Source organism: Cricetulus griseus, chromosome 5 (genome assembly GCF_003668045.3).
Source record: "Cricetulus griseus strain 17A/GY chromosome 5, alternate assembly CriGri-PICRH-1.0, whole genome shotgun sequence".
NCBI lineage: Eukaryota > Metazoa > Chordata > Mammalia > Rodentia > Cricetidae > Cricetulus > Cricetulus griseus.
Window position 1 is genome coordinate 190,205,252 of NC_048598.1, and position 23,747 is coordinate 190,228,998.

The following is a 23,747-nucleotide window of genomic DNA, read 5'->3' on the forward strand; positions in this document are numbered from 1 at the left end:
CCAGTCTAGCTGAATTGGCAAACTCCAGATTTAGTGAGAGAGCCTGTCTCAAAAAGTGAGGCGGAAAGAAATTGAAGATGACACCGACACTGACCTCTGTGGCCTCAGCACACGTGTGCACACGTGTGCACACGTGTGCACACACGTGAATAGAATACATACACATACAGAATGCTGCTTTGGTCTGTGTTCTGCTCCCTTGTAGCTGTGCATCCATAGATACAATTTTTTCGTAAAGGGAGGTAAGGAGCAAAATCGCCTGGAAGAGTTAGGATTAAAGGAATTAATTTGGTGACATACTTACCAAAAGTCTGCCACATCTACTGTGGTGGGACATTTGCTTCTAAAAGTCACCACCCTGATGAGGAGATGGGAATGAGGAAGAAGGGGTGGAGCAGAACACTCGGAAATTTCCTCAGTGATATATATATATATATATATATATATATATATATATATATTATATATGGGGTTTGCTAAGTAGTTAAGGAATCTATAAATACTAAGGTAAACGTGACACATAGCCATAAAAGAGCTCTGGCTGTGGGCCTGGGAAGGGTGTGGCACAGAGCCTGAGGCCTCAGAGTCAGCTAAGTTCTACTCTCTGCACATATCCAATGTTTTACTTTTAATGTATTCTTGGTAGATTCAAATTTATATGATGAAATGTTTACATGATGAGAGTTGATGGAAGATGAAAGATATCAAAATCAAAATGGAACACAATGGAAATGTTTAAATGTGCAGAAATACCTAAAACCAGAACACCACATTTTCAGGAGTGTCACTGATCCGAATAGGAAATGCATTCTAAAGTGAATTTGAATGGCTATCCTAACAGAACAAAGTCAGGCATTTATTGTATCTTCTAAATGCTTCTTACAGACAGAATCGTGCTTTCTTTTTTCTTTTTTTAAAATTTAAATTAGAAGCTTGTTTTACATGTCAATCCCAGTTCCCTCTCCCTCTCCTCTTCCCCTGCCCCTACCAACCCCCTATCCCATCCCCTTTCTGCTCCCCAGGGAGGTCGAGGCCTTCCATGGGGGTCTTCAAAGTCTGTCATATCATTTAGCATCCAGTGTCTTCTGCCACCCAGAGCAGGAACATATTAGATGTGACCCAGATTAGCCTGGCTTCTCTTTGAGGAAGACCTACTTCTTCACCACCCTGATGCGTCAGAGGGATGGCCTTTGGTTGCCTGATGACTGCACAGGCCATGACTAGGCCCAAGGCTGGGCCAACCACTCTCCGTGCTCAGCCATATGCCTGTTGTGAGCCCCTTTGTAGGAACCAGTTCTCATTTTGTTCCTATGACAATTCCCTGATGAGCTGGGCTACCATTAGCGCTGCAGGGACCATGAGGGGAAGCAACCAGCCAACCATCATGGTGGCAGGCAGGCCACCCGGCTCCAGAATGCACGCTCTCTTGACCCCTTTCTCACACCTGCCTGATGTTCTTGTTAAAATTAAAAAAAAAATTAATTAGTGGCTGCTCTGTCAGATGGCCTGCTCAGCACCCCTGGTGTTCCTTCGGTAATTTCCGGCCCCTCAGAAAAGGAAGGACCACCCTGAGTCCACAGGTCTTGGGCCTCATGGCCATAGTTGGTGAGAACTAGAAGAGGCCTGAAGCCAGAGAACTGGCTGGGTAGAAGTTATTTTTCAATCAAGTTGGGCTTTGCCTTGCTAATCCCTCTCCTCTGCAGGGGCCAAGGGCAGACAACTCTTTCCTCCGTCGTGGAGACAGCCTTGGCCCTGAGATTGGGACCCAGACCCCAAATCTGACAATAAACAAATGTGTCTCAGAAGACACCCAGCTGAGCACCTAATGAAACAAATGACTGAAGAGTGGAGAGGAGAGACTGCCAGCAGAAGCCCGGGGTCCTCCAGGCGACACCAACCCCTCCGTGTACTGGGAATATGTCCAAGACCTGTAGAGTTTTTTTCCATGTGTGGGTTTGAATGCTGTGTTCCCTTCTAGCTCCAAGCTTCAGTATCTTCATCTGTAACATGGAGACAGTACATCTCAGGGCTGGGGATATAGCTCAGGGATTGAGTGCTTGCCTTGCATGGGTGAGGCTCTAGGTTCAATACACACACACACACACACACACACACACACACACACACACACACAGACACACACACACACAGTATAAAGTACACATTTCACACATGTCCTGCACAGTGTGCATCACTTAAATACAGACTCTGATTTCCATATATGAGGCTCTTGGATAATTTGGAGTTTACATTCAAGGTCTTCCTTGCTCTTACAGATGAGTTCTATTTATGGAAATGAAGATGTTTCCAACTAAACAAACACGGAGCAAATGTGTTTTTAAAGAGTGCAAAGACTGGGCTAGGGTTAGCTCATCTGGCAAAGTCCTTGATGTGTAAGCATGAGAACCCAAGTTCAATCCATCAGACCCCACGCTTTGTAAAAAGTGACAGGTATTGGTGGTGTGTGTTTGTCATCTCAGTGTTAGGACAGCAGAGATGACAAATTTGGGTGCTCACTGGCCACCCAGCTTGGCCAAATTGGTCAGTCCCGGGTAAAAAGCGAGAGACTTTGTCTAAAAAACAACGACAACAACAACAACAAAAAACCAAGGTAGACAATCGTCTGAGGAACAGCACCTGACGTTGACCCCTGGCTGCCACACATGTACACGTATACGTGTGCACCAACACACGAGCATATCCATGCATACACATACACACTTTAAAAAGCGTGAAAAGCCTCATTGTCTAGGAGGCAAGTCCCATTTTACTCCATATCTGATTTTATTGTGGTGGCCGTGAGAACACAAGAGTCACTTCCCAACTAGAACAATGGGATATCCTCCACAAAGTGATCATCAAATACAGTTGTAAAACTTATCAAAATTTAATATGGCATGCTTTATCATCACCCTCTGAAACCCAAGATGACATTGTCTTGGGCTGTACCTCCTTCCCTGGCATGAGGTCAGCTCAGTGCACGTACCAAATGCACATGCCTCTCCACATGGCAAATGGCAAGTAACATTCGGGAATCTAGAGTTCGGGTGACATTTGACTTCCTGGGGTCCCTTGAACAGATTTCCTGTGCTGTTTCTGGGGACCAGCTTCTCCTAATGCCTTTTCACAACCCCCTGGTTCTTGCTACGTACCCTGGTACCTGTCCTTTCCATCCCACCCCTGCCTGCTTATCCAGACCCCACATAAGCCTTGTGTCATGGTCATGAGATGCTGGCTCAGTCCCTGTGTTTCTTGAGGCCCCAAGCAATATCCAGGATTTATGAGTCTTACATATGAGAAATCTCCTTCCTTCCTCCATCTGTTGCTCTTGAGGCTGGAGACAGGCTTCCTGGGGTAAGAGGGTGGCCTCCAACAGAACTGATCTGTAGTTTTAGAAGCCGGGCAGTTCCTCCCCTCAGCCCCTGGGATATGTCACTATTTGTATCTGATAGCTTCCAGCTCATTATTTGCTGAAGCTCCTGGCTTTCCCAGCAGAATATAGATTTTTAATGGGGACCTAAAGAGAAGGACAGCCTGTTGCCTATGACTGGACTGCTGAATCTTGTCTTGATTTAGTTTCCTCTGGTTTTATTGGGGGGAAAAAGGCAAGTGAGAGAATTTTTTTTTTCTTTTTTGGGTTTTCAAGACAGGGTTTCTCTGTGGCTTTGGAGACTGTCCTGGAACTTGCTATTGTAGACCAGGCTGGTCTCGAACTCACAGCGATCTGCCTGCCTCTGCCTCCCAAGTGCTGGGACTAAAGGTGTGTGCCACCACCATCCGGCAAGTGAGAGAATTTTGCAAATGTTAAAGGGTTAGAGGAACATAAGAGCCCACGGGCATTTGTGCATCAAAATTCTTATTACTGGGCCATTAATAGCAGCAAGGGGCACGTGCGTAAATATCCTGCTGTAAGGATACATGGCTGGTTTGAGTCCCATTCTTAGTTACTAATGATAGACTGGTAACAATGGCAGAAGCCTCTCTTGTGTCAGGATTGTGTCCAGTTGTAAGTTACAAAGCACACTGGCCTCTTCAGAGAGCCTTCATGTCATGACAGAAGCCCAAAGATGAGCAGCCTGGGGCCAGTAGAAGGGCTGCAGAGGGACTTCCTTCTTGGTCATCCTTAGTGGTCACTGCCAGGTTTTCTGTCTTTGGAGTTCTGTTCTAGGCAGGGCGAGATTAGAGGCAAAGATTAGTAGTATCCTGAACTCTCTCTTTAAAGAACATTCCAGGAAGCTCCATGCCCTCCTCTGCACTCCCACTTTGCTAGCTGAACTTGCCATGTGTTCACCTCTGCACCTTCTTTCTTTTCTTTCCTTTATAAAAATACTTATCATTATTATTATTATTAATCTTTTTTGTTTGTTTTCAAGACAGGGTTTCCTCTGTGTAGCCCTGGCTGACTTGGAACTCACACTGTAGACCAGGCTGGCCTCGAACTCACAGAGATCCACCTGTCTCCCAGGTGCTGGGATCAAAGGTGTGTGTCACCACCAAGAAATACTTTTTCAGCTGAGAAGATTGCAGACTCAAAGTTGGAATCCCCTTAGGAATGGGAAGGAGACAGCATAGATATTAGGGCATTGTGGTCCATAACCCCACTCTGCATCTGCTCCCCAGCAACCCTGAGTACCCTCCTTGCCCCCTGCACAGAGCTGATCTGTTTCTCCTTGGAGACAGCAACAGAAGGCTTCGAGGTTGCGGCCAGGCTAAGCCCAGCCTACAGGAGGCCATGCCAGCTTCCCACTAGGTTGGAATGTGTCTAGTTCTTCAGGATTACATACTTGATTAAAAGCCGAGGTCGTTTGCTGTACTTACAAAGTCAAAGAAAGTTCCAGGGCGACCATAACACAGTGATGAAGAATCAGGAGATAAACCATTCAGGAGGGGCGGGAGGAAGACCCAGAGTAGAGGACCCCATTGCATAGATAATAGCAAAGTAGCAAAAATAAGGCACATAGCAAGGGAGAAATGGAAGGGATTAAATGGTCCTGTGACTTTCCCCTTCCTTTTTTGTTGGATTTTTCTAGTATAGATGTCTAATGATTTTACAAAGAACAAAATTCTTCTTGTCAGGTACACATATGTAAGTATTTCTGCACTGGCGGTATTGAGGACAAATGAGTTATTTGCCCCGGGGTGAATGAATAGTAGCTATTATTTATTCATTTATTTGATGCTTCATGCTTGCAAGACAAGTGCCCCACTGCTGCGCTTCATCCCCAGCCTTCTTCTCACTTTCTGTTTTGAATTTGGGTCCTAAATTGCTCAGACTGGCTTTCTTAGTATCTTCGACTGTGCTCCCAGGCCCAGCCTAGTAATCAATTTTTAAATACAAATTAAAATTTATATCAAGCATATGCACACACGCAAAATGAAGAACTCAGACAAGCTTACAATAAAAGGTGACTGTCCCTCCCGCAGGCCTCCCTGCCTTAAAATCTCCAGGAAATCCCTGAGACAGCATCTAAGCCTTGAATCTGGGACTCTTGCCTTTCAGAATTGTCTGAAATAGTTCAAATATCTGAACTGAAAAGTAGCATCCTCTTGCAGAGGGACCCACCAAAGTGACAGGTGGCACTGCTGGGTGAGGCAACCTAGTTTGGAAGGACTTGGATAGTTTTGATTCAGTGAGGCTAGAGAGGGGCTATGAGCTGGGAAATATTGTGTAATTGTTGGGGATGTGAGCTCTGGGGACCTATTGGGTTCAGACCCTGGTTCCGTCATTCACTAAATGGGTGACCTTGTTTCCCCCTGCCTTGTTTAGCATAGTTTCAACGTGGTGGCCAGAATACTCCCGTCAAGGGCTTTGTACTGTTGACCTTAACACTTGTTGCTTGATTTAAATTCCCTAGTTTTGGCATTTAGTAGCCTAGGTATTTGTTTTAGTTGCAAGCTTTCAGACTGCAATTGCTTATTTTATTATTTTTAGGATACCTTAAATTGGGGCCCAGTAAGAACCACATATTGCAGGTTCTGTCTTCTCGCCTCTTGCTGTTCTTATCTTTGTCCGCATGAAGTTACTGGTTGAAGAAACTAGCTAGCATGGGTCTCATTGCAACCCGCTAAAACCAACAATGTTTAAGCAAAAAAGCTGGCATTGCTCTCATACCCAAGGGCAGGGGGTGGCAGGGCCTATGATCCCTTTGCAGGTTTCTCATCTTCCCACCTCATCTTTCTCTCTCTTGCTTGTGTCCTCTTTGACCTTTCTGCTTTGGAGTCCACGGGGTGGCAAGTGGCCTTCATACCATCCCTCCATCCCAGAGACCAGCAGGAAATCCAGCTCTGCCTGAATCCCCAGGTTCCCAGGGTCCCCACTGTTCTATCTCACGGATCACAACAAGAAGGGGTGTTCCCATACACCCCATCACGATGATCCCTGTCTCCTAGAATAGCCAGGTTAGAGAAGATGATGTGAGGACCACAACAAGCATGCCACCCACAGTGAGCCTCAGAAACCAACAGCCAAAAGAACAACAGTGTAAGGGGCAGCTACTTCATGTGTAACAACGCTACAGGGCAGGCCACCCTTTCTCCTGGAGGACAGTCATTTATTTACGCTCTATGCAGAGACTCTAGAGCCTGGGCCCAGAGCTCCACCTGGCCACTGTGTGTGCCTAAGGATATAGTGTCTGCAAGCCAGACTTGTGCCCACACTCCCTGAGGCTGGGTGAGGAAGAACCCCTTCATGGTGGCTCAGCAGTGGACTTCAGTAGACTCACGTAGAGGATTTCAGTCCCAGCTGAGACTCGCAGGGATGTAGCTCCAGTGACCCTTCACTCACCTGAGGATTAACAGAAGCCCACCTGCCTTGGGCCAGATGTGGTGGCTCACACCTGTGGCCAACACCCTGGAGGCTAAGACAGGAAGACCATTGTGAGTTTCTGGCCAGCCTGGGCTACATAGTGAAGTCAAGGCTCGCTTCAGTTATAGAGTGTGACTGTCTCAAAAAAATGAAAGTGTAGCAGTAGGGGAGGAGGAGGAGGAGGTAGGAGGGCTTGCAGCAGCTACAGCCAGGCCCAGGCCCAGCATCAGCTCCCGTCTTCCTCTAGGCTCCACCTAGGATTGCCACTCACATGACCAGCCCGAGAAGTGCTGTGAGCTGTGAGCATCTGCCCAGGGAATGCCAAGCCAGAGAGGACCTCATTCCAGAAAGGCCCCGGTGGCCTGTGAACATTGGCTTCTGCAGACTCTGGTTCGGCAGCCCTGTCTTGTGCTAATTAATGTCGAATCTTATTGTCCCAGCTGAAGGAAAATGTGACACTTCTCACCTTCCCCATCACAGTTTTCAGTCTTTACTTTCACACTCCTGGCACTTTCTCTTGGCAGGCAGAAACTGTAAATGGGAAGTTCCGGGGTCACTGTTGTTCTGTTCTTTGAAGTGAATACAGCCAGCTTGCCATCGTTGTCTTTGTACTCCATATGGACCTGTTCTGCCTGCACCACCTGCTCCCCCTACCCCCCAGCCCTGCTCTGGGCCTGCTGTCCTGGATATAAATTTGTCTCAGTGTGCCTGGCACTTCCGCAGTTTTAGCAACCAACATCTTGCTGAGATACCCTTAGTCCTGTGAGGACAGGGATGGGTGGTGGGGGGTCTTCAAAATGCAAATTAATGTGTGTGCTTGCAAGTGCAAGGTTGTGTGTTTGATCTCCATCTTTAAGAGCGACAATGCGGAGGTAAAACTGATTCTTGCCATTGGGCCCATGGAGCTCTGTTCTTGAGTGACAGCCTAGCAGGACACTTCTTCTAGGACTGCATTAGCCACAGAAAGCAGGCCCTGTCCCTCGCGATCATCTCGCCAGCAAGAACGACACAGGACACTTGGATCCTTCTGCAGTAAAGCTTTAATGCATCTTGAGAGACAGATGATCAGCTTCCGATTAGGGAGACCCCGAGCCAAGAATCCCGTCCCCTTATAAAGGGTCATAAGCTCCGAGCAGTGCGTGTACAGCTGGGATAGGTGGATGACTCATCACCCTATATGACGCCACGGGAAAGGCGAGGCTAGGCAAGTGGAAAAACACTGGGCACATGCGCACCAACGTTGTTTACTTGATCCGGCAGCGGATGTCAGCGCCATCTTGTAATGGCGAATGTGAGTGGGGCTCCTCACAAGGCCCTTCTGGAAGGGCCTGTACTGACACACATGCTCTGTAGGTCTCAAGGGGCTTGAGTGTGGTACCCTTCCCAGAGAGTCTTCCAGGGATGAGAAAAGGAGTAAGTTTCTATGACAAAATAACTGAGGAAATCATCTGAAAAGTGAAGCAAGGCTTGCAGTCTGTGGTAGCGCCATCATGGTTCTTTGGACCCGTGGGGAACCCGAATTTCATAGCAGGACCATATGATGGAGGAAAGCCACCCACCCCAGCCAGAAGGCAGACAGAAAGAGAAAAGGGACGAGGTCCCAGTTTTCTCTTCAAGAGCATGTCCTCAGTGAATTAATGCCCTTCAAGTAGGCCCCTCCTCCTCCTGAAGACTCTGTCCCCTCCTAGTAGCATCACCAGCTGGCAGCGAGCTTTGGGTGGACAAGTAAAATCAAACCAGGGTGTTCTTCTCTTCCCTTCCCTTCCCTTGCCCCATCTTCCCTGTCCTCCTCCAACCCCAGACCCTCCCCCTCCCCCTCCTCATTCACTCTGTTGAGAAAGGGTCTCACTCTGTAGCCTTGAACTTGTGATCCTCCTGCCTCAGTGTCCTGAATGCCGGAATCACAGAAGTGAGTTGCAAAGAGAGCCTATGAGGACAGGGGTCCCTGCCTTGTTATTTACAGTTGAGTGTAGTCACTGCCGTCTGCTCCTTGCATGGCTTTATGAATGACTGCACAGTACCATACGTGCCTGGGTCATAGCCGGACACTTTGGGGCAGTCTGCCTGCATTGGGCCTGTCGCCCAGGCCTGCCCATCTGGCCAAATATAAAATCCCTGTTTGTCTGCTTACAGTTTTATGGCTGGCTGGTGGCACTGGCTGTAAATCAAGGTGGCTTGAGGGTTAGTGCTGAACTTAGACTGAATCACTCTCAGGAAAACTGGAGTGCTGCTTTTTTTTTTTATTCGAGTTACAGGAATTGGTCGTATATATGTATATAGCTTAAAATTTAATTTGGTGTGTAATTGGGACTAGCTCTTTGGAGCCCTGGGTTATGTGTTTTGGAGCAGCTGAGAAACAGGGGCGAGGCAGGGCAGGGCATGGTATGTTAATTGGTGGCCTCTGGGACCTGTGAGAGAATTAGATCTAAGTCCCCTTGTTAGAATGAGCTTGGCAGTTTTATTTGAGTCTGAGGGGGCATGTATACAGAGACCACTGGTTTGCACCAATGGGAGGAGGTTACTGTCTACTCTGTTGCCGTGGACACTGTCCCCAGTGTGCAGGAGGGACAAGATAGAAGGGAGGAAGGGCACCCTGAGAGAGGATACATGGAGCACTGTAACCTTGTCTGTACAAGGCTTGCCTGCACCCCTGTCTGTTGTATTTCTGTGCTGCTTGGCCCGTGGTCCCTATGAGGGTTTCACATTTTATTACCAGCCTCGATAAAAGGGACTTGGGTCAGAGCAAATATTCACAAAGGAAAAAACAAAGGAAATTAAATGCGAAATCGTGACTAGTGAGAAACCACACAGAGGCCTTGACTTTAATACTGCCAGAGCCATTGGGGGAAGTGGTCCCCAAGAGTCGGAACCAAAGGATGTTGGCCTGGTATTCCCAAAGCCTGGTCTCTCTCCTGTTTAAAAAGAAATTGCCATTTAATTTGTTTCTGAGTTTTATTTCTCAAGTGAACCAGCATGGGGCCCCATAATGAGGGTGTGTTTCTGGGAGGTGTTGAAAGACAGGGAGAGGAGGGAAACCATGGAGCAAGGCTCGTCTCATCTGGAGCGGGTATGGACCTCTTCAAGTGGCACGGGCTCTGGAGGAGTCAGCATGGGGAGCACAGGAGGGAGGTAGAATTGCTCGAGGACTTGTTCATGCACTGCCATGGGCAGGAGTTGCCATTGGGGTCCCCAGCAAAGCAAGCAAGGGGCCCGAGAGAGGAAAGCCAACCTGAGCCATGGGGGTAAGGAAGTCTGCAAGGAACCAAGAGTAGCCCTAGTGATGAGAGGGTCTGAGCCAGGTGAGAATCAGGTCCTCTGATGAGTTGTATGTCAGTATCTAAGGGTGTTGGTTCCAGCATCCTGACGGGTACCAAAATAGTCAGGTGCTCAAATCCCTTGTGTAAGGTGGTCTAGTGTTCCCACAGAGCAAATACAGCCTCATGTTTTTTATCTGTCTGTAGCAGACTTGTAATACCTAGTACCCTATATGTGGGGTCTATGTCTATAGTCGTTTTACTGTGTTGCATAGACAGGAAACAGAAGCATGTTCTTGTTCAGAATGGATAGAATTTTAAAAATCCCTATTTTTAAATGTGATTGACTCCAAGGATGCAAAAACTGGAAACAGACTGTGTATACGTTTAAGTAAGAGATTTCTGGTCCAGGGAACATCAGAGGAAACCTGGTGATTGTCCTGACAGGCAGAATCTCTGTCTGTTACCTGATGCTGAGCCAGCTCTCTGTGCAGAATTCAGCCATTTTTGGGAAACAGTGGCAGGATGCAGGGGTAGGCAGGCTAGCATCTCATCACCCTGCCCTTCCAGATATTGGAGAGTAGCAGGGGCCTTGACTCCCAGATCACCCTCCCACCAGCTCTCTGCCAGCTTGGGCCGGCTCTACCCTCCCGAGCCACCAACTCAATTTATAAAAATAACTGTGGGCTCATGAGGATGACTAACGGAAGGCCAGCCCTAAGGTCTGCACCTATCTTAGCCTGATGAGCCTTCTTACTTGAGTGTTGTTGGAGCATGTGACATGCACAAGGTACTATCATTTCCCAGCAACCCTAGGAGGGGAACATTGTCTATAGACAATCAGCTTCTAATTGTCCAGGGTGGACCACAGCAGCAACGTTGTGTGTATACAGCACTTAGGATGTGCCCAGCCAGCCCTTTACTAAGGTCTCTGAGTCTGGGGTCCCATTGAGGTCTTGCCCTAACTGGCCCATTCTGGTTTCCCTGCTTGTACACCCTCCCCCAGAGCCTAACACCTTGCTAAACAAGAGGCTTCATTGCCAGGATGGGGTGAAACCCCGTGTTGCAAGAACACAGCACTAATAAATTTGATGCTTCTAACGTCCTGAAGTAGGTTTTATGGTCCCTATTGCACAGATGGGAAAACAGAGGCTATGAGAGCAGATCTGACTTAGTCCCTGGTCACTCGGAGGGGGCAGAGCCTTCCTGCTCATTGAAACTGCTCTATGGTGTGCTGGAGTAGGTCTGAGAGAGGCAGTCACCTCAAAGCACTCCCCCCACCCCAGGGCTTGTTCCCTCAGCACTGCTGACATTCTGGACCCAACAAGTCTGTGTTGGGGAGGTTGCCCTGATCATCACGGGATATTGAGCAGCCCCTAGGCCTGGAAGATGCCAGCAGCATTCCCTCAGTTGTTAGAATCAGAATTTTCTCCAGACATTGCCACATGTCCCTTGATTGTAATAGTGACTGAGCCACACCTGAAGAATTCTTAACCTTATCAGATATTCCTGGCCATGGGTGTGGCTGGGGGGATCCCAACAGAGAGGAGAGTTGGGGCACGGAGATCAAGCTTGGTAAGGAGCTGATGCCCTGTCAGTTTTGTGAGTGTACATCAGAACTTCAGTCTTTTGCAGGCATAGGTGAGCATCAGCCAGGAGCCAAGGCGGGCTAGGTTTCAATCCTGGGATTCCACAGTACTTCAGCTCCCTGAGCCTCCCATTCCTTATCTGTGGGCTCCAAATTCCCATCTCTCTTCCTCTGTAACAGCCTGGGGCAGAGGGGAAGCTCATGTGTGTCTTCAAGTGGCTCTACAGGTCTTCCCTCTGAACTCTGTCCTGTGCCAGCCCAGTTCAGTTTGCCCAGCTGCTGCCATATAGGTCACTCAGGACATTAAGTGGAACAAGGACATTATAGCTGGTCCCCTTTATCTTCTTCCTTCAGTGCCTCTGATCGAAAAGCCTGTCTCCCTACAGATATTTGGATCCACAGCCTTTGCCAGCCTTATCCCAGGCCAGGGACCTCTCAGATTCACCAATAAAGACATCCATCTTGATCATCGTAAGAGCCCAGGGATGAATAAGAAAATGACTCTTGCCTGGTGCATCCAAGCCATTCCTCAGGTGCTGTTCATATTGCATTGGCTTAAATGGCAATTAAGCTGGAGCTTATGGGCCTGGGGAGCCACAGGAGAGTCAGATGGCCTTAGGGGTCTAGTACAGCTTACCAGGCTCGAAACTTTTGCATCTTTCCCACTGGCTCGGCACAACTATTGGTGTTCCCTGCATCTCCCAAAGACCAAGATGCCACCTGTGATTATTTCTTTAAAGATGCAGGCTTTCTAGCCTCTGAGCAGTGATGTGCAGACTCCCAGGCCCCTGCCTCAGAGCATGTGACTCTGAAAGTCTGAGCAGGGTTTGGGGATGTGATTTGGTTGATGGACTGCTCGCTAAACATGCACGAAACCCCGGGTCCCATCTCAGCCGTCACAGATGTCAGGTGGAGCAGTGAATGCCCATTTTCTTGGTTCAAGGTTATTCTACATAGGGAGTTCAAGGCCAGTTTGGGATCTGTGGGCTAAAAAATGGCTCAGTGGTTATGAGAACCTACTGTTCCTACTGAGGGTCATAGTTTGCTTTTCAGTATCCAAGTCAGTTGGCTCTCAATTGCATATAACTCCAGCTCCAAGGGATCTGATGCCCTCTTCTGGTCTTCACGGGCACCCATACTCACATGTGCACAGACACTCCACATTAAAAATAACAATAATAAAAGTTTTTTTTTAAGTTTTGAATGGAGCTCAGAAATTAGCATTTTAGCTGTCACCCCAGGGGCTCTGTCAGTGAACATGGGCAGTACTTTGAGAAACCGAGTCATGCCTGACCATGTTGAAACTCTTTGAGTGAGGATCTCTGTGATAGCTGTGTGTGCACACAGCATGCTTCTATGTTTTCTCATTGCATAATGAAATTTAAAAAGATTTTCATTTTCTCTGTACTTTTAAATTTTTATAACGATGGTATAATTTTTTTTATAACTAGCAAAAACTATCAAGTGTTTCCCCCAGGTGGGAAAAACAGATATACTGTAGAGGAAATAATATATTTGAAATAAGTTTTGGAGAAATATGGCCATGGAGACAAAAGACCGCAAGCATGAAGGAATCTCTCTCTCTGTTTTAATTATATTTTTTAATTTTTGAGATTAATATAATTACATCTCTTCCTTTCCTCTCTCCAACCCCCCATATTCTCCTCCTTTCTCCCTTTAAATCCATAGCCTCTCTTTTCATTAATTGTTGTTGCATACATATATGCACACACAGAAAGATATGTTTTCCTAGATACATACAAACAATGTGCTTCTCACAGTCCTAGGAGACACTATTTATTTATTTATTTTGGTTTTTCGAGACAGGGTTTCTCTGTATAGCTTTGGAGCCTATCCTGGCACTCGCTCTGGAGACCAGGCTGGCCTCGAACTCACAGCAATCCGCCTGCCTCTGCCTCCCGAGTGCTGGGATTATAGGCGTGCGCCACCAACTCCCGGCCTAGATACAATTTAATAGCAAGCTCTGTGATCCTCTGGCTCTTAGACTCTTCCTGCCCCTTCTTCTGCCGTGTTCCCTGAGCCTTAGGTGCAGGGGTATTTTGTAGATGTATCCATTGGAACTGGGCTCCACAACTCTGCATTTTGATTGGTTGTGGTTTTCTGTAATAATCTCTGTCTATTGTCAAGAGAAATTTCCTTGATGAGGGATGAGGGCTGACCACACTTATATTTGAAAGAATCTGTTTTAACTCCCAGAACATGTCCCTTTCTCAGTGGCTACCAGCTCCCAAGCAGACGGGGCGGGGGGGGGGGTGTCCCACCTTCCATTTTCAGATAATCTGTTTTTGGCAAGGCCAGAGGCAGAGTTGTATCTGGAAATTTGGGCCTGTGGCCTTGAGCTAAACAGCAGGGCCTCCCCTGTCTCCTGCCCCTCCTTTGCCTAGTCCTTGGGGTCCTGGGCCTGGTGAGTTCTCCCTCTGCCCCTCTGTCCCTCTGCCCCCCTGCCTGCTTCTCCTGTATCCCCACTGGCCAGGCAGAGCTGGGATGGCAATTTTACAGCGCTGTTATTACTTCATTGTTGCCTACATTGGGCCCCACAGCCACTCTGTGCGCAGGCCAGACCTTTCCAGAGAAACGGTTTCCTACACCTTTACAATGTGAGAGGAAAAAAGGGACCGTTGGATTTATGGAAACTATATAAAGTTTATGGAGTCTTGGCAGGCCTGAAGTAGGAATGCCTGTAGGAGGGGGCAGCACATTTTGAAATGGAGACTGCCATGCAAGTGCGCTGTGCCTCTGTCGAGACACCAGACAAAAATCCCTAAGCTCAGAGTGTGCTGGGTGAGCCAGGGGCCAGAGAAACTGGCCTGGAGGCAGCAGCTGACAGAGATGGTCTCAGGGTGACCTCATGCACCTCCATAGCATTCCTCAGAGGTAGGCATGGCAGTCCTCATTCTGTAGAGTGTGAACTTGGCCCAGGGATGGACAGTGTGACATGACTTGGTTGTGCTGGGCAGTCTGGGGCTCCCTCAGACCCTCTTCTGTGTATTGAGTTATGTGCCGCAGTTTAAACACTGAAAATAAGGTCTTCATACCCCGTTTCAATTTGGAACCTGTTGGCTATTTGCAGTTGTGTCTGACTGTCCCCTGCTAGCCATCAGTCATCACCATACCTTTCCTGTAGAAGATGATTTATGTTCAGGTTTGCCCACAGGGATTGTTGGGGACGGATGCAAAGCCACCTCAGGGTTGTCTCTGAATCAGAGCATGGTCTGAATGCACAGCCTTTGCCTTGAGGAGTCCCTCTGTGTCCCACCTCTCCTGTAGGGCCCAAGAAGAGTGCCCTATGGACTGCAAAGTCACCTTTCCCCACCTCTGTCACCCTCAGCTCTTCTAATCCTACTTCCCTTTTATTTGTACCGTGTGCTACCTTTGTTTCTCTCTTCTACTTGTCTGAATTCCTGGAGTGCTTAATTTCTCATTGCTGGTTTTGCCCAGAGGGCCTGGCATCACTCCAGTGTCTAGTAACCCTTGTATAAATATCAGCTAGGAGTATGGATTAGTGGATGGATGGATGGATGGATGGATGGATGGATGGATGGATGGATAGATGGTTGAGTAGGTAAGTAGATGCCAAGTAGGGCAGGTAGATAGGTGGGTGGGGTAGGTGGATGCTGGATGAATAGACAGATGGAAGAATGGTAGGAAGTAAATGATTGGTTGGATGGATGAATGATCAGAGTAGGTTATGTGGTTGTGGATCTGTGGTAGATGTGTAGATGGGTAGGGCGTGTGTAGACCGACAGACACACGTTCATATTTGCACCCCACATGCAGTTAAGCTGTGAGTTCTCTCTCAGTCTTCTTGCTAAATGCTTTTTTGTTTCAGGGGCTACACTTTGCTCTCCCTGAGGCCAGCTGGAGAAGCAAGCCTGGTTGTTTGAATGTGTGTGTGTAAATACTTTACAACCCCCATAAACTTGTTTAAAGACAGATGGGGGTGAAAGTATAAACTCGGGCAGCCTTTGGGGAGGGCAGTTTGGAAGTGGCTATTAAAATTTTAAATGTGCCTACCACTAAGACCCAGCAGCCCCACTTTGAGCTGTCAGGGTTGGAAAATACATTCACACACTTGTATACAAAGAGCTGTGTGCTGGGGTGCTGGTGCAAGGCTGCACACTGGTGTGCCACTCCTGTTGGTGGCAGATTAAAAGTAGTCACAATGTCCATTGAGCAGGGGATGACAACCCAGTGAGTACCCTGGAAAACTTCAGCCACCAGAAAGAACAAGCTAGATCTATGTCCTGAGGCAGACAGTTCTCAATTGGTGCTTGAGATTGGGCCACCCCAGCTCTCAGGACTCTCTGGGATGCTGGGACTCAGTCACTTCAGCAAGTGCCTCCTGTCCCGACTCTTATTTCTGTCAACCGTTCCTTTCCCTCTCCAGGAAGCACAGCCTGCCGGGATCAGAGCTTTAAATCTCATGCCTACTTGTCAGTGGCCTTCTTTAGAAAAGGAGACGAATGAGAGAAAATAGTTACATGCGTAATTACTGTCTGCTGGCTCTTCAATTAAAAAGCATGAGAGGCACAATATTAAAATCTGATTTATGGGTGCCACTATCTACCTAATAATGTGTCCAAGAGCCAAAAAGGCACTGTAGTCATTATGGAAAAGTGAAGCCTTTTTCTCTGGCAGCAGACAAATTGGCTCTCATTTTCTCCTTGCTAAAGGAGTAGGAAATATTTTCTGGCATCTATAGTATGTTCTTCTACTGTGCTGAAAATCCAGAACGTAGTAATCTGGGAGTAAATTGGAGTTGTCTGGCTCAGCCCCTTAGGGAAGTTTCCTGAGAGGCATGGTGGCTGGACACCAAGGTGGCAGCCATGCACCAGGATATAGATTCTGGTGCTATGACCCTCAGAGGAACACCACCTAGGTCTTTGATGGGTTTGAGATGGCTAGAACCACAGAGCTCAGGAGGGAGTGGGCAGAAGTGGGGGCATTTAGCCTCAGCTTATGTATTTGTAAAGTATGTGTGTGTATAAAACATGTGTGTACATATATAAAATATGGGTCAATGGTCATGTATAAAACATGTGTATATAAAATATGTGTGGGGTGTGTATGAAACGTGTGTGGGTAGGTATGTGCCTACCCAGGTATGCACATGTGGAGGCCAGAGGTTGTTCTCCATCCTATTTGAGGTACAGTCTCTAACTAAACTCCAGGCTTTCTGTACCATCTAGGCTGGCTGGCCAGGGGGACCCAAGGATCCACTGTTCTCTGATTCCTCAGACTGGAGTTGCAAAGACACACTGCTGCACCCAGCTTTTACATAGGCACCGGGGAATTGAACTCAGGTCTTCATGCTTACAGAGCAAGCATTTTACCCACTGAGCCGTCTCCCCAGGTCCCACTCAGTGAATTTCTTAAAAGTCATTGTTGCTGTTACAGGTTATTGGGAGAGCTGGAACTGAACACACTTCCCGTCTCCAGGGTAACAGCTGATGTGGAAGCAGACCTGAGATGATTCCCAGCTCGGCTTCCCTTTGTGCATCTTTAGGACAGTTTCTCCTTAGCGGGGGCAAGGGTGGTAAGGCCTACAGTTTCATAAACAGATGAACAGAACTAGCCCAGAACATAATGGATGGATGGCAGTGACCTGCACAATTAGCACTTCTTACTAAGAAGCATCGTGGGAACGTGCTGTCCCCATGGTTTGGGGGGGAGGGGCTAGGCAGCAGGTACCTGCAGAACCTTATATTCTTGGTTCTAAAAGTAAAAGCCACTGAAGCTGGGCATGGTGACACATGCCCATAATCCAAGAACTCTGGAGACCAAGGCAGGAGAGTCCCGAGTTGGAAGCCATCCTGGACCCTATCTCAAAAACACCTGCAAAGAAAAAACGACTGTATTGCCGTGAGGTTCAGGACCCCCAGGTTCCCTCCATGAACCTGGGAATGGGCCCCTCATCCTCAGCTTGCTGAGCAGAGGTGGGGATGGGAGAAAGGTCTAAATGCAGGAAGCTGGAAGCTGACAAGACAGGAAGTCTGACCCTGAGACTGGGAGACTATTTCTCTAACACCCCAGCACATCCCAGAGTTCCCATCCCAACCCCTAATCATTGTCTCCATCCCAGCCTGGGATTGAGCCAGAGGTGCTCTGGGATTAGAGATGCCCTTTACTATGTCTGGCTTTCCCTGGGTTCTGGGCATCTTAATTCTGGTCCTCATGCTTGCCTGGCAAGGGCTTTGCCCACTGAATCATCTCCCCAACCCACGGCTCTGGATCTCTACCTCTAGTCAGCTGCGTGGATTCAGTGTCCTGTGTGACCATTGAGTTTCCCACCAGAGCTTATTCACCGTACAGCCAGGTGGTTGGACATTCAAAATCAGTCTGGATTCATGGGCTGCTTAGAGGCTCAAGCTTGGGCTGGAAAGCTGGGATCAGGTGCTACATAAGGCCCTGGTGGCCCCCTTCTGTGAGGCGTTCTGCTTATGCCAGGGAACCCTGCAGGGTCCAGTCTGCCATCTGTCTGCATGGAATCTTCCTGGGAAGGGAGGGTAACATTTTGCCCATATTTCTTCTGTGCCCTGGCTAATGGAATTTCTTTGTTTTCAGTTGAGAGGGAAAATGTGCAGAAGAGGACTTTTACACGATGGATAAACCTACACCTCGAAAAGGCAAGTGGGGTCTGGGAGCATTCGCCTGTATTCGCCTGGAACTGCACTGATGGTTCTGTAGAGAAGGAAGAGAGGAGAAAAGGGACGAGCAGGTAAACAAGGCTCAGTGAGAAAAGGAAGGGAAGCCTGTAGGAGTGCAAGCTCCCCCCACTGTGAGGCTGGACCTGTGGCCCCCGGGAATATAATTGTCCTAAGTTTCCTGAGGCTGCAGGAAAAAAATACACTTCTCCATTTTTAACAAAGCTATGGAGATGAGGGTGGGGAGCAGTTGGTAGAGTGCTTGCTTAGCATACACAAAGCCCTTGGTTTCACCCCCCCCAGCCCTGCAAAAGCCAGGTGTGGGGTACACACTTGTAATCCCAGCAACTTGGGAGGTGGAAGCCGGAAAATCCGAAGTTCAGGGTTGTCCTTGGCCAGCCTGGGCTACATGAGACTACTTTTGGAAAAAAGCTGGATGATTTGATGCTTCTTGTACCAACACCACATCTTCTCCTTGATGGACACTCTCCATCCACACCAGTCTCCCCTGACTTCAGGAAGCTTGCTCTACCCCCACTGTAGGAAATTTCAAGCGTTTTTCTCCTCTTCAAAGCATAACCATTGATGGCCCGGAGTAGTGGTTGTCAACCTGTGCGTCACACCCCCCCAAAGGGGTTGTCTAATGACCTTTTCACAAGGGTCACACATCAGATACCCTGTATATCAGAACAGCAGCAAAATTACAATTATGAAGTAGCAGTGAAAATAATTTATGGCTGGGGGTGACCACAACACGAAGGTCTGTATTAAAGGGTGACAGAGTTAGGAAGGTTGAGAACCACTGGCCTGGAAGAAACCAATGCAGTTACTGGAAAGCAGGAAGCAGAGCTCCCGACGACTGAAGCAGTTCACTTTTACACTTGACTACATCCTGGTCGGGCACATGTGTCCCTTCCCTACTGTCCCGTCCCTTTGTCAGAGTGGGCAACATGACGCTGTCACATCACCCATGAGCCTCTTGGACATGAGATAGAAAATGACAAGGGATCACACTTGAAGCTTGATAAATCTTTTGCTGGTTGTTTTGACTGTGGGCACATTTTTGACATTGCTCTTAAAGTGAAACATTACTAGGGTTTGGGGAGCACAAAAAAGGAAATCCAGTCCCCAAATCTGAGCTTGGAGAGCCCCTAAATTAATGCCTGCTGCATGTCAGTCTGCTTGAAAATTCCAAGAAGGGGACAGGGTAGAGCCAGAAAGTCTTCCTTTCTTTGTTTTTCTAGGAAAAATAAATAAATACTGAAAAAAGCAGAGAATCGGGTAACAAATGCCCCACACTTACCTGCCACCCAGTGTGAACCTCTTTGAACATGCATTTGTCATGTCAAGGACATTCTCCTCAGCCAGGCCTGCCCTTGCCCCTTTTGGGGGGTGGGCAGGTAGGTAGCATATAGCACCCATTCTGAGGATAAATCAGACTGCACCTGAGAGCGGTGCGTAATAAGCAGAGAGAAATTAACGGCCCTGTTTCCAGCCCCGAGACTTTTAAAAACAACCTTTCAAGCTAAGGAAACCTAGGAAGTCCTTGGTGAATTGGGCTTAACTGCAATTTGAAGGCTGTCAGGAATATTTACTGAGTCTCTGGCTTCTGGAAAAATTCCTTAATTTACAGAAGGAGTTCGATCATGCAGAAAGCCCTGGGGAGGTGAGGGGTACTGTGGTTCCGGCCATAGCAGACTCCCGAAGCCTGGGGAATGTTGGTCCAGGGAGTGTTTGGGCTGGAGTGGTTTCAGTCTAACCTCCTGCCATCCAGCGGTGGACTCTGGCCAAGGTCATGTTTGATGCAGAGGCCCTTCCAGGAACAGCCATGGAAATTAGCCTCAGGTCAGGCTCTACCCCTGTCAGGCGGCTAACTGGAAATTTTGTTAGCCCATTCATCAGGGGTGTTTTGTGGGGGTCTCTTGAAAGGAAGCAGTCTGCCAGGCCTGGAATGTGGCTGAGGTTACAGGATTTGCAAAGAAAATACATTGCCTTTGGTTCAAACTCACTGAAGCCCTCACGGCAGTGCTCTTTTTGGGGGCACCTGTAGGTGGCCTCATCCTATATTTTAGCTAATTGGGCAGGGGACTGGGATACATATAAAGGGTGAGGAAATGCCACCTTCCTTAAACAGTAAACACAGTAAAACACAGGCCCACCAAGGGGTCACAGAAGGAAGGAGGCTTTCCCAGAAGAGAAGGTGCTCGCTGAACTAACATTATGTTGAGATTTTCCTCATCCCTGGGTGTGTGCCACTGCCCAGTTAGCTAGGGGCACTGCATGCTGTTTCCCATTGTCCCTGAGGGTACATGAAGCATCCAGTCACTCCCTTAACCTGGACAAAAGGTAAGGAGGAACTCCTGCCAAGGCTGCAGGAGCTCAAGAATGCAGGCTTCTGATCCTCTGTTGCATCAATCTCCATTGCATGCATTGCAACTGTTGAAGGTCAAATGCAGGAAACAGGATTTGAGCCTTCATTTCCCCTAATCTGAAGTGAGGGCTTACACTAGGTTATTTCCCATGAGCCCTAACAGAATGTGTGTGTGTGTGTGTGTGTGTGTGTGTGTGTGTGTGCGAGTGTATGTTGTGTCTTGATAGGCGTGTTGACATGTGTAGAATATGGGTTCATGTGGAGGCCAGAGGTTAACTTCAGGTGGTGTTTCTAAGAAGCAATCCACCTTGTTTCTTCAGACAGTGTTTGTTACTGGGACTGGGTCCCACTGATTCAGCAAAGCTTCAGGGGTCCTCCCATGTGGACCTCCCACCATTGGGATAACAGATTTTTTTTGTGGGCACTGGGGAGTTGAACCCAGGTCCTCATGCTTGTGCTGAAGCAGACACTTTATCAACTGAGCTATCATCACCTTGGACCCAAAATTCCTTTATGCTTTGGAAGCCTATGGGGGATGGCATTTCTTTCTGTCCTTAAAAAGAAGCCTGAATGAATGTGATCCAGTCTTGGGGGCTGAGATCTCATGTTAGGTGGGCCTCCAAAGCCACTTACTCAGTTTCCTGTTGCTGAACCCCTTATACAGCTCTTCTGCTAAGCTGCCTGACACCTGCTGGCCAGAGGCCCCTTCCAGGGCTTCTCATCCTCAGATGGTCTTTCTGCCTGCAAGTTTCTCACTCTCTTTTTTTTTAAATTAACTTTATCTTATGTGCATTGGTGTGAATGTGTCAGATCCCCTGGAACTGGAGCCACAGACAGCTGTGAGCTGCCATGTGGGTGCTGGGAATTGAACCTGGGTCCTCTGGAAGAACAGCCATTGCTCTTAACCTCTGAGCCATCTCTCCAGGCCTGCAAGTTTTTCTCTTGAGCAAGAACTGCATAGTGAAATAGTACTGTTGATCACCCAGGTCACTAATTAGTTTCTTCTTTTCCTCCTGTCCCACAGTGTGATCCACCTCTAGAAGTTACAGACCTTTTCATTGATATCCAAGATGGCAAAATCCTAATGGCTTTGCTAGAAGTCCTCTCGGGACGAAATCTGGTATGTCTGTTGGGAAAAATGCAAAAGGAAGTACTTCCAAAGGCTTTATCTTCATTGGGGCTTCAGTTTTTCATCACTGTGCCAGAGTGCCCAAGTCAACTATTCAAAGCAGGAAGGGTTTGTTTGGGCTCATACGTGCAGAAGTGGCTGTGACTACCTGGTCCTGTTGCACTGGGCCCGAGAAAAGACAACACATCACAAGAATGTTCAGCAGGAAGCGTCTCGTCTCATAAAAGAAAGGGACCAAGGGATCCCGATATCATCCTCAAGGGCACATCTCCAAAGACCTAACTTCCTCTCACCAGGCCCCAGCCCCTAAAGGTTCCATCACCAGCCTGTAGCCCCTTACACTATAGCTAGTATGTTTAGGCCAATAGCACCTGGAACTTTCAGTGTGTAGGTCTTGGGGGAGTCATCCCAGAAGCAACCATGACATTGGGTATAAACGTATGCACACATCCAGACAGAGTATAAGTCAGTATCAGGAAATGCTGAAGGGTGACGTTCCTTTATCACATGAGGTAGGGGACTGATGAGATGGCTCAGCAGCTAAGAACACTTCCTGTTCTTCCAGTGGACCTGAGTTCTGTTCCCAGCACCCACAGCAGACAGCTCATGATGGACTTCTAACTCCAGCTCCAGAGGGTCCCAGCACTCTTCTCTGCCCTCTGAGGGCACCTGCACACATAGGACAGTCACACATGCACAAACAAATTTAAAATAGTGACACTGAGAGCTGGAGAGATGACTCAGAAGTTAAGAACACTGGCTGCTCTTGCAGAGGACCGAGGTTCAATTCTCAGCAACACATGGCAGCTCACAACCATCTGTAACTCCAGTTCAAGGGTATCTGATGCCCTTTTGTGGTCTCTGCAGACACTACTCACATGGTACACATACATACATGCACTCATATACATAAAATAAAAATAAGTGACTCTTAAAAGAAATAAGTGATATGAACATATATAACTGAGTAGTATCTGTTTTTTATTATTATTTTATTATTGTGTATTTATGCACACATGTGTGTAGTGTGTTCATACAGAGGTCAGAAGGAAATTTGAAGAAATTAAGTTCTTTCCTTCCACCGTGATGGAAGGAACTCAGGTCATCAGGCTTGCGTGACAAGCCCTTTTTTGCCTGTTGAGCCATCTTGCTGGCCCATATCTTTTTCAGTTTGTTGTTTGTTTTGAAAGTAACCCTATTTTAGTAGGCAAATAAGTAAATGAATGTCCTGTGTTTTCAGTGAGCCTGTGATGGCTAAGAACTGAAACTGAAGGATCAAGTTACCTGACTAAGCATTGTGCTAACCAGAGTTACATCTGAGAATTAGGCAGAGCCATCCATCCCATGGGCTGTTGGATGAGAATAGGTAGCCTCTCAATGCTAGGAGCACCCATTAGTGTAATAACCAAATATCTTCCCAAGCATTTCAGATATGCTCCCCCACACCCTGGTGCCCAAGGTGGCAGATGATCCAGTCTAAGATGCCAGTCATAGGGGCTGGAGAAATGGCTTAGCAGTTAAGAGTGATTATGGCTCTTGCAGAGGGCTGGAGTTTGATTCCCAGGGACACGTCGGGTGGCTCACAACTGCCTGTAACTCTAGCCCCAGATGATCCCAAGCGCCCCTCCAGCCTCCACTTCCGTTGGCATCTACATATGTGTGCACACACTCACGTGAATAAAAATAAGATTTTATAAAATGCCAGATGTGTTTGAGAAACTGGCTCATGCTTGAGTATTTGATTTGGCCTCGGTGGCCCTTTGTGCTCGTGTGAAAGTGCAGTGACTGGCTTGGGACCTGACTTTAAAAGCATAACTTCTCCCTCAGCACGGTGCACACTCCTTTAGTCCCAAAACTCAGGAAGCTATGAGATGGAGGCCAGCCTGGTTTACATGGTGAGTTCCAGGACAGCGAGGCTGTTACACAGAGAAACCC

General features: G+C 47.8%; 1 protein-coding gene across 2 annotated transcripts in view; it reads left to right on the plus strand.

Moving 5' to 3' along the window:
- Clmn (calmin) overlaps window positions 1–23,747 on the plus strand; it is an 85,948-nt gene that overhangs the window by 38,865 nt on the left and 23,336 nt on the right. For both annotated transcript variants that reach the window (XM_027416468.2, XM_027416466.2), the window contains exons 2-3: window positions 18,233–18,294; window positions 21,708–21,803. In XM_027416468.2, the coding sequence (XP_027272269.1) occupies window positions 18,233–18,294; window positions 21,708–21,803 (158 nt within the window). The remainder of the gene's footprint in view (window positions 1–18,232; window positions 18,295–21,707; window positions 21,804–23,747) is intronic.